Raw genomic sequence first — 12578 nt, 5'->3', positions numbered from 1 at the left:
GACTGTAAATGTCTGAAGCTCCAGGGGAGTGAATCTGTGCCATCTTTCCATTATTAAAGTGGTGACCCAGGAGTGGACTTTGATCCAAACTATGTGTCAGGGCAGTGCCAGGAGATGCTGGGGCTCAGTGCTGTTCTGTGACTCAAGTGTGAGAGGGAAACAGTCCATGTTAAACACGCTGCACATGGAGCACTCTTCTTAAGTGCCTTGTAAAACACATAAAACATCACTTAGAAACACATTCACCACTGCTGACCACACAGGTTTTTCTATTTAATAGAAATTAAATTAGTAGCTTAATATACAGAATGTGACACTTTCCAGTCCAGTAGTTTCCAATTCCCGCTTTCAAGTCGCAGTTACTGTACAAAAATAACAACAACAAAGAGCAACCCAAGACTAAACACTGTCACTAACACACTGGGCCCAGGAAGGCTACGTTTACATGGAGCTACACATGCCAAAGGATACAGAGAGCTGGAGCCCGGGGTGCAGCATGCAGGAGCAGGCGGTGCTGCGGCCCTCACCGTGCCCCGTAGCCGTACAGGAAGGGCTCCTCTGGCCGGTAGCCGTAGGCGGTCGCGGGGCGCCCGGGACCCGCCGTGCTCGGAGCGAAGCAATCCACGGCAAGGCTGCAGAAACGAGAGAGAGAGAGAAACTGCACAGCTCTGTGTGCCAGGGAAGGAACAGCAGTGCTGCTGGCTCCAGCTGCTCCTGCTGCTGCTGCTGCCTGTCTGGGCTTACCTGAAACAGAGGGCACACAAAATAAACAGCAGTTCTGTTTGTTGAAGGGCCTTCAGGTACATTTAGGGCACACAAAGTCCCCCAGGGGCTACACTCAAAATGGACGACAGGTCAAGGATTTTCACACTTTTGTAAGTTTAATCCCCAATATGGAAATGGACCAATCTTCCAATTCCAGCTTCAGCTAATGAAGTCATTTACCCCAAGTTTGCTCCCCCCTAACTCACTTTTGGTTACATCTCTCAGGGCCCGAGGAAGTGAGGTGTCCTTGATAGCCAGGCCTGGAGAGGAATTGTGTCTGCCCAAAATGCCAGTAGCTAGCACTGTATATGGAGTTCAGAGCTATACACTAAAGAACTGCAGGATTGCAAATAGATGAAAAATATACAAGCTAAAATCCTAAGGCATGATGGTTTTGTGAGGGAACTTTCCCAGCTGTGTTCCCCTTCTGGACACCACTTCCCTGGTGGAAAACGAAATGCTGTGGAGACACCAGTGCAACTCCAATCAGGGAAAGGCTTTCAGATCCAAGAGGAATCCCAGGAGAGACCAAAGTCTTCTCTTCCCTCCTTTCTCAGATTTACTGGCCAAGCACTTTCTTCCCTGACTCAGTGTTTCCCTCTGTACATTACAGTTACCACGTCCTTCAGGCTTCTGGCAAAACCTGCTGTAAGCCTGCCCTGCACAGCACATCTGAAGAGTCTCTTTCCCTGCCTTCAGTCCATTTCTGAGGTACATGGAGAACACCAGCTAAAAGAGAGAATATCTGATGAAAGATGGTGCTTCTGGTGGGATACAAGAGTGGCAGCCAAATGGCAGAAGGAATTAAACACATACTGAAAAGCTATGTACTAATGAGACAGAGTAATTATTTTTTCATGTGAAACAGCATCTTTTACACCTAAAAAGTCCCACAACAATGAGTTAGATACTAAAACACAAGAACTGCATAGGGAAAAGTGGCACATATTTCATGCTCAGCAATAACTCATGCAGGAGGTAGAGGAAAAACGAGCATTGCCCAAGACACTGGACTGCTGCCTATTCAGAGCTATGTCACTTCTTAGCTTCCCCTTCAGTAGGGGACAAATGGAAAAGGATCCTGATTTATTGTCTGACTAAAGATGCATTGAAAGGAGCCAAACTTCCCCTGTGAAGACTGTCAAAACACAAAGCAAAGTGCTTTTGGAGTGGGGAAAAGCTGAACCTCATTACTGCCAATTATCCATATGGAACATGGGTTATGCAAGAGCCAAGGCTGGGAAAGAACGACCCCTGCAGAAGATGTACAATGGGTGGGCCCCAGGCCCTGGCTCTGCAAGAAGCTGGCACAGCTGAATTGCTTGGGCTGAAAGGGCTCAGCTGCATGGGGGGGACCACGTCCATCTCTGTCCTCACAAAGGCACTTTCCTTGGATTGTATCTCAGTGAGGCCCTAGAAAAGGATCCCTAGTGCCTGGTTTCTCAGAAAAGGAGCTCACTCATGGGATATCCTGATAGTCAGGTGAAGGTGGAAGGTCTGAGGCTGAGATTTGTCCTCTGAGATGATGGAAGGGGCACAATCAATAGCCAAGCTACAGAGAAAAAAAAATCGCTGTTTTACTTGATGTATCTTGAGAAATGCTGTGAGCTGAAAGTGCTTTGCATTTCCACATCTGCCTGTGTGTATCTGAACTGGCAACACCCATCTCCTCACTGCTGCAGAGCCCTCAGCCCCACCCTGCAGGCTGACCAGCCCTTCAGCACAGCAGAGAGCAGCAGAGTGGCCCTGGTGCATCCTGCAGTGGTGAATGCACTCCTCTCACCACCCATTCCTGCCTGTATCCACTCCAAAGCCCTCTTACCCTTTTCCAAGCCCATTAGGAAATGAGCTGGTGACCTCTGAGGCACCTTCCCCAGATGCCTCCTTTGTACCTTGCCAACAACAGCTTTCTCATTATCAGGCCTGAAGCTTTGAAAGACTCCTGAAAGAGGGGATTAAGAGAAATCCTGTTACTTTGTGTTTATCTCTCATCTCCAGAAACCCCAAACCCAGCGGTCACCTCAGCCAGCCCCTGCCTCTCCTGTCAGGCCCAAAGCTCTTGTGAACAAGCCAGCCAGGACAAGCATGAAGCTGACCAGTTTGTTTGGCAGTTCAGAAAACAAACCATTGAACAAACTTCTATAAACCAATGCCAACTCCTTCAGGGATCTTTCAGTACTGTCAGTGCCACGAGTTAACAATGTACTAAAAGGAGGCACAATGGGAATTAGGAGTGCAGGGTCTGGGTCTGCTGTGCTTCTACAAATTCCCAGTGACACCAGAAATGTTCCATTGCAGAAAAGCAGGACCCTTTAAAGCTACCTTTAAACTTAGGAGTTTCATTGCTTTCCTCCAAAGATCCTTAAAACATCTACAGCTGATTTCTAATGAAGAGTTATTTAACAGAAAATGCTTTTCTGGGTTTATCTTTCCATGATGTTTTCTGTGACTGTAACAATGTTAGTTGTGGGTAAGTTGGTACAACAGGGCCTTTTTGCATTCCTGCCAACCACTGCACAGCTCATTCTGGAATGATGCTCAGGTGACTGAGGAGGCTGTGGCTGCCCAGGGCTGCTGACTGCAAGTGAGGCTCGCAGCAACCGTGCCCAGGCTCACAGCAGTGCCAGCCTCAGGTCCCTGTGGCAAAGGGACACATCAGAAACAGGAGCCTGGAACGTGTCCTGCACTCCTTGGTACAGCCCAAGCTGAGCCAGCACGGGCTCTTGGGGCGAGGTGTAATAACGGCCTGAGCCACGCGGTGGCAATGGGCCTCCATCCCTGCAGGCTGAGCTCTCCCAGCCACTTCCAGCTCAGGAATCCTCACTCAAAGAGCTTCTAAATGTATTTAAACTGATAACGAGAGCAGGGAAAATATGGTTTCAATCACATTCTCAACAAATCAGGTTTTTAATATCTTTTTTATAAATGTGTAAGTAATTAGGTAAAGATCCCTAGAGTTTAAACTTTGAGGAGTATCAGTTATTTCCAAATGGCTCAGACATATGTTAGTGTCCTGAAGAAAACTGGAAGAGATGGATCAGCTGATAACTGCTTTGGACAGTCAAAAAAAAAACACCCCTCAAAAACCCAAGAACAACCACAGAAAATCACATTAAAACACCTTGATCAAATCACTACACTCCCTCCTATCGAAATCTTTCCCTGAAGTAAATGAAGTCTTGACCATGCTTGAAAAGAACTGGCCTCATTTTTGCACATTAGTGCTCTTGAAGCATAGCAGCTTTGCCTGCTGGATTGTTTGCACTGGCAGCCTGCAGCACGGAGCTCTGGGAGCTGAAGGAAGGGTCCTGAGCCCAGGAGGTGACACAGGGTGGGACAACCACAGAGCCAGCACAGGCCTGGAGAGAGAGCCTGGCTCGCTCCCGAGGCTGCCAGGCCAAGGGCACAACCACCGAGGTGAGGATGGATTTAAAAACAAGTCCTGATGAATCCCTGCCCCTTCTGCCAAGAACAGCACAAGGGGAGAGCCAGCAGAGATGGCAGCTCCGTGGCTGTAAACACTTGCTGGATAACAACTGGCCTGAGATCATGATCTGTGCCATGTGTGCTCAGATTTATACCAGCAATCAACCTCAAGACTTGCTCCTAGGAAAAACATTGTTGGCTTTATGCTACAGCATCTACCAGGAAATTCAGTGCAAGCAGCAAGCCTGTCTCCCATAATAATGATACTTTATTTGACTCAGTCCTCACAGGGATTATTATTCTTGCTGGGATGCTAATATAGCTGTAGAGTTTATGCAGGAGAGGAATTGTCCACTGGGGCAGCAACACTCATGCCTGAGCTGGTGTTTTTCCTCCCAGTGCTCCCTGGTATGTACCTGGGCAGCCAGAAGTGCATGCAGCCCTGCAGCTGCAGGGTGATTGGGAGGCCAGAGCAGCAGAGCAGGCTCAGCTGCAGGCTCAGCTGCAGTCACTGCAGGCAGCCCTGGCTCACAGCACAGCCCTGCTCTTGTGCAGAGCTCAGCCCCACGCCTGGGGCTCATGGAGTTAACCAGTGAGCAGCCCAGCTAATTACTGTGTACTGCTAACCTCAGTTGCTGGTTCATTTTGAGACCCTTTAAAATATGAACTGTGTATTTTACCCCTATGCACTCTCTTAATGATTTGTTTTTTTTAGACTGAAATCACTTCCAGCCATCAGTTATACTCGAGGTCTCTACACATGCACTTCTCCAAGCACAAATATTTCTTTTTCCTATTGGTCTGCCAGCCCCTGTCAGAGCAAATTTCACTTTAAACTAAATGCTGTGATACTTAAAACCTCTTGGATTACTCAGGCTGCTAGTGTGATCTATGACCTTCCCCAAATGACAGCTGAACTTTCCAATTTGCTTGTACTGCTAGGGAACTGAGGAACACATGCTGAAGAGGAAAACGTTCCTGATGTGCATGAGTGAGGAGAGATTTCTGAACAGCCCTGCTTATTGGTGATTCAGAGCATCCAAATTAATATAGCCATGTAGGATCTTAGGTGCCCTGACAGAATTCAAGGTGTAAAGAGCAGTTTGTGTCCTGTCTCCCAGCAGGAAATGGCAGCCAGCATCCTGCTGCATCCACAAACCCCTTCTGAGCTAGACAGGCTTTGGACCAGACAGAATCCATGGTTGTGTGGAAGGCTCAGCAGGCTCCCACAGGGAGCACTCCATGGGAAATCCTCTGCTGGGGTGTCTGTGCTGCTCCCCAGGGCAGGGCAGAGAGGCTGGGCTGGGTCATTAACACCTGGCTAATTAACACCAGGGTGCAGAGTGACCGTGGCACTGCACACCCCCACGCTGTCCACAGCAGTGCTCACACTGGGACCAGTGCTGCTGCTGACAGGGGCTCAAACCACAGCTTAATTCCCAGGTACTAATTCCACCAGCAGGGCCTCAGAAAGAAAAGTCCAGCATCACTGGGGAGATTCTTGGTCAAAAGTAAACACCTGAAATCCAACTGAAAGCCCCCAGTAGGATCCATGGATCTTGGAGTGGTCCCAGCAGGAAGCAGTGCCTGGGAAGCAGGTCTGAAGCAGTTTGGCACACTTTGTACCAGACTGTCACTGCCTGTGCAAGTGACAGTGGCTCCAGAAAAGCCTTTGAGGGTGAAATACCAGTTTAGGAACTCACACTTTAGAGACAAAATTTCATTTGTTTCTGCCCAAAATTAAGGCACCCTGGAATCACTGCCCCCTGAAAATGAACTGCAAGCTAAACACAGAGTGCTCCCACCAGAGCCAAGATTTTACCTCTAATTCCTTTCATTCTAAACTTTTTCTAAAACCCAAGATACAAGATTTATAAGCTTATTAAAAATAAAATCTGGTTTTGTTAATCTATAGATTTTTAATGATGTAGATGCTCAGACCAGCCAAACACTACTTGCAACTCTCAGCTCATCAGCAGCCCTACCAATCCCAGTGAAGGGCTCACACCCAAAGCTCTCCAATGCTCCAGGGAGCTGCCAGGGGGTTTCCATGCAGGTGTCAACAGGCAGCCTCTGCTGACACAGGTGGCACCTCTGATCACACCTGCAGCTCTCCAAAACTCCTCTTGAGGATCAGAGAGAGGGGTTAGAACCAGAGGGGCTCTGAGCATCTTTCAGAAGCCTGGTATCAGTTCAGTTCATAGCAGTCCCACTGTTTCCTCTGTACCTTCTCTGGCTATTACACACACACATACATAATACCCTGGTTATTACTGTTCCTAAAAGTCACTCTGCACTCCCAAGCCATCCCCACCTCAGCCCAGGCAGGTGTTCAGAATTTCAGCTGCACATCATTTTTAAGTCCTACATTTTCTGTTCCAGGAACCCACTCATGTGTGACAGCACAGTTCCCATCCCATTTCCTTATAAACTCTCATGCCATGAACCCCTGTATTGCACAATGCTGGATTGATTCCTGTGTGTAGCAGACAAAACAAATCCTGTTCTGATGAACACTGGAGGCTGTGCTTTCCCCTCAGGAGGTGCCAGAGCCACGGGAGTGGCACAGCAGTCTCTAATCTCCAGACAAGCACAGCATTATAACCTGTACAAATGAGATGCAGCTCACTGATCAGAACTCTTGCCAACAAAACACAAGTTTGCCAGCAGCAAAGGCTGCATTTTTTCTCTCATCTCGGTGTTTTTGTTTGTTCCTGAAGTGTTGATGAGAGCTGGTGTGAGACAAGGACTGCAGTACAGGGCAGTGTAATGACAAGGGGGATGCTCAGCCCTGCCAGCCCCATCAGCAGACTGCTTGGTGAATGCTGCAGCTCCCTCCCTCCCTCCTGAGGTTCCCTCTGCACAGAGACCAGGCATGGAAAGCCAAGGGAGCTGGGGCACCCAGGCCCTGCCCATTGCACAAGCAGGGATTAAGGCACTGTGTGGACCCCAGCAGAGCAGGTGGGATATGGTTTTGAATCCCCCAGAACACACACAGACCTCCAGCTTCCAAAGCTGCCTGCAGGTGTGACACATTGAGCTAACCCTCTGCAGGTACCAAGGAGCCTTCCCACCTGAGCCAAGGCTCAGAGCTCCTGAAGCCATGGACTCTGGGGCCCTTCTGCTGACATTCCCTGGCAGATGAGCCCTGGGTGGCACCCCAGGTGAAGGACATCACAAAGGGACACAGTTCCTTCTGTCCTTGCTTTAAACCCAGGGATTGAGATGATGATCCCATTTCCTCCTACAAGCCAGTTACCTCTGGTTTGCCTTCACTGACCATAAATTTTCTGTCCCTCAGAGTAAGAGCAGAAAGCAGGGGTTATGGAGAAAGTCCATACAACTGAGAAGCCTTAGGAAAAAACAATGTTTCTTTATATAATGTCTTGTAACTGTAGATTCTCCCACTGCTGCTAATGACGTTAAACTATAAACCACAAATCTCCTAAATTCTGCCTCTCATGACCCCAAGTTGTTCTCCCCTATCTGTGAAGCTTTTTGTTTTCATGCTTTTTATTCTTCAAGCTCAAATGGGAGGGGGGTTTTGTGGCAGTGTCTGTGACTGTGCCCACTGCATCAATCACCCAAGTCCATCCCTACATTAGCAATAATGTCCCTTAAACAGTAAAATTGTACCTGCTCACAAGACAGAAAATATCCAAATGAACCTGTGCAATAATACTTCAGCTCCCTTGTGCATCATAACACAGCTTTTATGGATATGATCATGTCTGTCCTTTCATGTGATCCAGCTTTCTTCAGTCTACTTAATGACTTCAAGTTTCCAATTGCTTCTGGACTTGTTGCCCAGTTGTATCTCAGCACAATCCTGCTGTTTCTCCCATTTAATTACAAACAAATGGAAAGCTGACAATGCTGGAGAAATGAGCACTGTGTCTTCTGTGTCAGGCTCCAGCTATGCACCAAGCAATAACCACGCCAAAATTCACTGGGGGAAGGCAGCATTAAAAAAAAATATTTCCCAACTGAATAGTAAGAAAGCATTGAACCCAAACCAAATGACCTTGCTTAGCCAAATTCAGTGTGAGCCTTGCTTGAAAGCTGTAGCTGCTGCCATCCCTGCTCTGCAAACACAGCCTGGGATTTGGCCTCATTTTCTTGCTCTGTCAGTTACCTGCTGTGTGATCCTGGACAAGTTGCTCCTTTTCTCCATGACCTCAGTTTCCCATTGGAGTATTGGAAGAGAAAACACCCCAGACATTAAAGACAGCCAAATGACAAACTACAGTAATGAGAAGACTCAAATTAGACTGACATAGACAGAAAAGACTTTTGCTTATTCTATAAAACTCTTCAGGAAAAAAGATTATCTGTGCTCTGCTAGAAAGGCAACCAACCCCCAGCAGGGCCAGGGGGCAGGACAGCAGCTCAAAGGCTGCAGTTGTGTCCTGCAGCCACATTGCTCCTGAGAAGGGCACCAGGAGAGCTCCTGCAGCATCCCTGCAGCCAGGCTCACAGCTCTGCCACACAGACAGGGAGTTACTCAGCCATTCTCTACAGGATTTCTTAAAAGGTCAAGTGCACAGACAGAGCTGGAACGGAAATCAAGAGCTCTGGCTTTCCATTCTAAGCCTGACAGAAACATCTCCTGTGCTCTTGGCTCAACTGTCCAAATCCCACTGATTAGATACATCCATTTCTTAAGAATTAATTAAGAACTAAAACAAATAAAAAAGCCCTAAGGAACAGGCAGTAAAAAGCAAGATGTCCTTTCCTCCCCCTCTCTGCCTGCACAGTCCAAAGTGTTCGTGTCAACTCCATAAACTGAAGAGTACATTGCCTTAATCTGAACTAGGGACAGGCCTGGCTTGGGAAGCTTTCACACCTCTCCTTTAATTCTCTTCAGCAAGCTCAGTGTTAGGCTGGGGACAGAAAGCTTCAGGCAAATAGCTGAGCAGAGTGAGATGCTGAAGTTTCACAGGGGTGACTGGTGTCACTGCCCAGATCAGGATGTGCTCCAGCTTCCATCAGCCTTCCCATTTGCACACAGAAGTGCTCCTTGCTTCCTTGCAGAGCAGCTCACTGAAAACGTACTCAGAGACAAGTAGCTGAAGCAAAAATGCAGCTTTTTGGTGGAGAACTTTCCCTTGAAATGTTTATACAAACTCCTCAAGCCCAAGCACAGCCACTCAGTTCTGCCCATGAACACAAATGGTGGCAGAAGGCCCCTGTTGTGCACCAAAGCAAGGCCCAGGGCACTGGTGACACCGTGCTGTCTGCAGGGCAGCCCAGTGGGATGAGAATGCAGATGCTGGAGGGAAGGAGGGAGGGAGAGTCAAGAAATCTGTTCTGCTCTGGCTTCCAGCTGCAGCCAATAAAAGCTTTCAAAGCCTTTCTGAAAGTGAACATTGCTGGGGGATTTGCAGCGCTCGCTCCAGCACACGCAGCAAATGCAGTTGCTGTGTTACTACTGATGAAGAAACTTTGAATATTCTTTTACCACCACAGAGGATTGTCCTGATTTCAAACACTTTTATATATCAGCACAGGGCCCTAGTGAAATCTTGTTGAGATCTATCCCAAATCAGCAAAGATTTTCGTGAAAATCAAGAAGAAAATAAATCTCAATGTCTCTTACTGATTTTTTTTCTTAGGAATAACAATGGATATATCAGGAAACAAGGCAGATACAAATACAGACAAGGAATGTGTTCTTGGAGATCTATATCTTGGAGTAGCATTATTATATAAAAAACTCAAACAAATGAAAAATCAAATGTTTCCAGACTAAAAAGGTTGATCAGGGAGTACTGGAAAAAAAAATTAAAAAGCTCAAAATCCCAGAGGCAAATAAACTTTGTAAGCCAATTTATTATTTTTTTAAATCTCAGAGTTAAAAAACCATCATCTTGGTTTTCCAGAGGGAAAAGGGTGGGTCAGTCTTTGGAGTTGGATGGTTGAGACTGATAAACACAGAATCAGAACAAAATTTTAGAATCAAAACAATTCTAAGTATTTGACAAAGAAATTAATTTGATTTATTAATTTTTATGCTAGAGACTTGCTCAGAGCACATGTTCAGTTCAGATAATAACCACAAGAAATATCCCACTGATATATGGGCCTTTTTAAAACTCCTCATTTTAAGTTTAATTTTGAATCCTGTGAGCATGCTTAAACCCAGCACACAAAACACCCCTCACTTTATTACAGTTTTAAATCTTTCTTCCAGATCTGGCCTTGCAACCACTTGTCTTGATAAAATAGGTCACTTGAAAAAGGAAAGCTCAATAAAATGAATTACAAAACCAACAAGATTAAACTGATTGTGCTGTTTTTGTACAGTGCAGCCGAATTCTGCAAATATGCTGCTGGCTGTGGTTTGGCATTTAACAGCATGTGATCAGTGAGAAGGAGGAAATTTTATTCTCATTAACTGTTGCAGATTTACTGCAGTGAAAAAGGGCTATGTAACCTGAGAAGTGACAGAATGGAAAGATCAAAGCAGCAGTCTGGAAACTAAATAAACCTTCTGGCTACTTCCTGCAAGGAAAATTCACTCTGGCAATGTAAAACAGAGTCCAGTTAAAAACTACTCTCAGTTTTATGAGCTGTCACAGCAGCTTGAGTGGTTTGGACCAGTCAAGTTTAGAACATTATATTTCCTTGTTTTTGTCTCAGATACTTCTGTAAGCAGTTTTATAGTTTTTTTTCTTCTTTTTTTTTTATTTTTTCTTTTTAAAGAGAAAAATAAAATTCTTTTCTTTTGGTTGAAATCGAGAAGGTCACAGCTAAACTCATTAAAAACAAGCAGGTCTTCATTTGCACATTCCATTCGCCTTTACTGCATTTTAATATTTTACTTGGAGATTTATAAGCAATGTACATTTGCTTTAATAACTCTTCCGCATTCTGTTCACTTATTGTTTAATATAAGTGCAAATCAGTTTACAGAGCCCAGATGGCTTGTAACCAGGGAGCCAGTCTATTCCTAGTAGCACATCTGGAGGGACTGAGCAGCAGACAGAACGTGGGAATTAATTAATGTTACATTTCAGAAGAGACAGGCCCAGGTTTGGGGGATTTTTTGCTAAGACATTCCAAAGGACTTGAGCTCACTGCTACAGCATTTGGGTATTCTTTTAAAATTCTTAATAGCAACCTAAACCATGATGGTTAAATGAGGCCAACTGCAGGTGGAATATAATAAAATAAAAAGCAACTAAAAAATGTAAAAAAAAAGTGACTGCAAGTAAAAGAGGCCCAAGTATCCTGTATTCCAAAAGAGCTGAAGTGCATTAAAACCTCAATACTTATTCTCTTCCCAAACAGCATCTGCAACTTGCTGAAAAAACTCTGCTATTTTAGCACTGTTAAAATATTCCCCAGCAAGCTATTTCATCTCTACCATACTGCTGCAATTGTTGGAGCAATTAAACCTCTCTTACAGTAAATGAAACAAGGGCAACCTGATCCTTCCCAGCTCCAGACCACACACCTTGGTGAGGTGGTGTGGTCTGGTCACTGTGGGAGGAATCAGGAGAGCCCTGCCCTGCTCCGTCCCTGGCACCTGAATCTCCAGGAGGAGCTGCCCTTCTCTGCTCCATCCCTGGCACCTGAATCTCCAGGAGGAGCTGCCCTTCTCCTGCTCCATCCCTGGCACCTGAATCTCCAGGAGGAGCTGCCCTTCTCTGCTCCATCCCTGGCACCTGAATCTCCAGGAGGAGCTGCCCTTCTCTGCTCCATCCCTGGCACCTGAATCTCCAGGAGGAACTGCCCTTCTCTGCTCCATCCCTGGCACCTGAATCTCCAGGAGGAGCTGCCCTTCTCCTGCTCTATCCCTGGCCCCTAACTCTGCAGGAAGAAATTCCCTTCTCCTGCTCCATCCCTGGCACCTGAATCTCCAGGAGGAGCTGCCCTTCTCCCGCTCCATCCCTGGCACCTGAATCTCCAGGAGGAGCTGCCCTTCTCCTGCTCCATCCCTGGCACCTGAATCTCCAGGAGGAGCTGCCCTTCTCTGCTCCATCCCTGGCACCTGAATCTCCAGGAGGAGCTGCCCTTCTCCTGCTCCATCCCTGGCACCTGAATCTCCAGGAGGAGCTGCCCTTCTCTGCTCCATCCCTGGCACCTGAATCTCCAGGAGGAGCTGCCCTTCTCCTGCTCCATCCCTGGCACCTGAGTCTGCAGGAAGAAAATCCCTTCTCCTGCTCCATCCCTGGCACCTGAGTCTGCAGGAAGAAAATCCCTTCTCCTGCTCTATCCCTGGCACCTGAATCTCCAGGAGGAGCTGCCCTTCTCCTGCTCCATCCCTGGCACCTGAATCTCCAGGAACAAATTCCCTTGTCCTGCTCCATCCTAAGCACTTGAGTCTGCAGGAGGAACTGCCCTTCTCTGCTCCATCCCTGGCCCCTGACTCTGCAGGAGGA

The 12578-nt window shown here is 46.8% G+C and overlaps 1 protein-coding gene across 4 annotated transcripts in view; it reads right to left on the bottom strand.

Moving 5' to 3' along the window:
- Positions 1-252: 252 nt before the first annotated feature.
- The window catches only part of KIFAP3 (kinesin associated protein 3), a 70353-nt gene continuing 58027 nt past the window's right edge, over positions 253-12578 (bottom strand). For all 4 annotated transcript variants that reach the window (XM_071435788.1, XM_071435786.1, XM_071435787.1 and 1 more), the window contains one exon: positions 253-632. Coding sequence is in view for 3 of the 4 variants with exons in the window: in XM_071435786.1 (XP_071291887.1) it covers positions 524-632 (109 nt within the window). In the remaining variant the exon portion in view is untranslated. The remainder of the gene's footprint in view (positions 633-12578) is intronic.

The sequence above is a fragment of the Agelaius tricolor genome, unplaced genomic scaffold (assembly GCF_023055355.1).
Source record: "Agelaius tricolor isolate 1412-34295 unplaced genomic scaffold, bAgeTri1.0.p SCAF_11, whole genome shotgun sequence".
Classification (NCBI taxonomy): Eukaryota; Metazoa; Chordata; class Aves; order Passeriformes; family Icteridae; genus Agelaius; species Agelaius tricolor.
The sequence above is the reverse complement of the archived record's forward strand: the minus strand, read 5'-3'. Positions and strand labels throughout refer to the sequence as shown.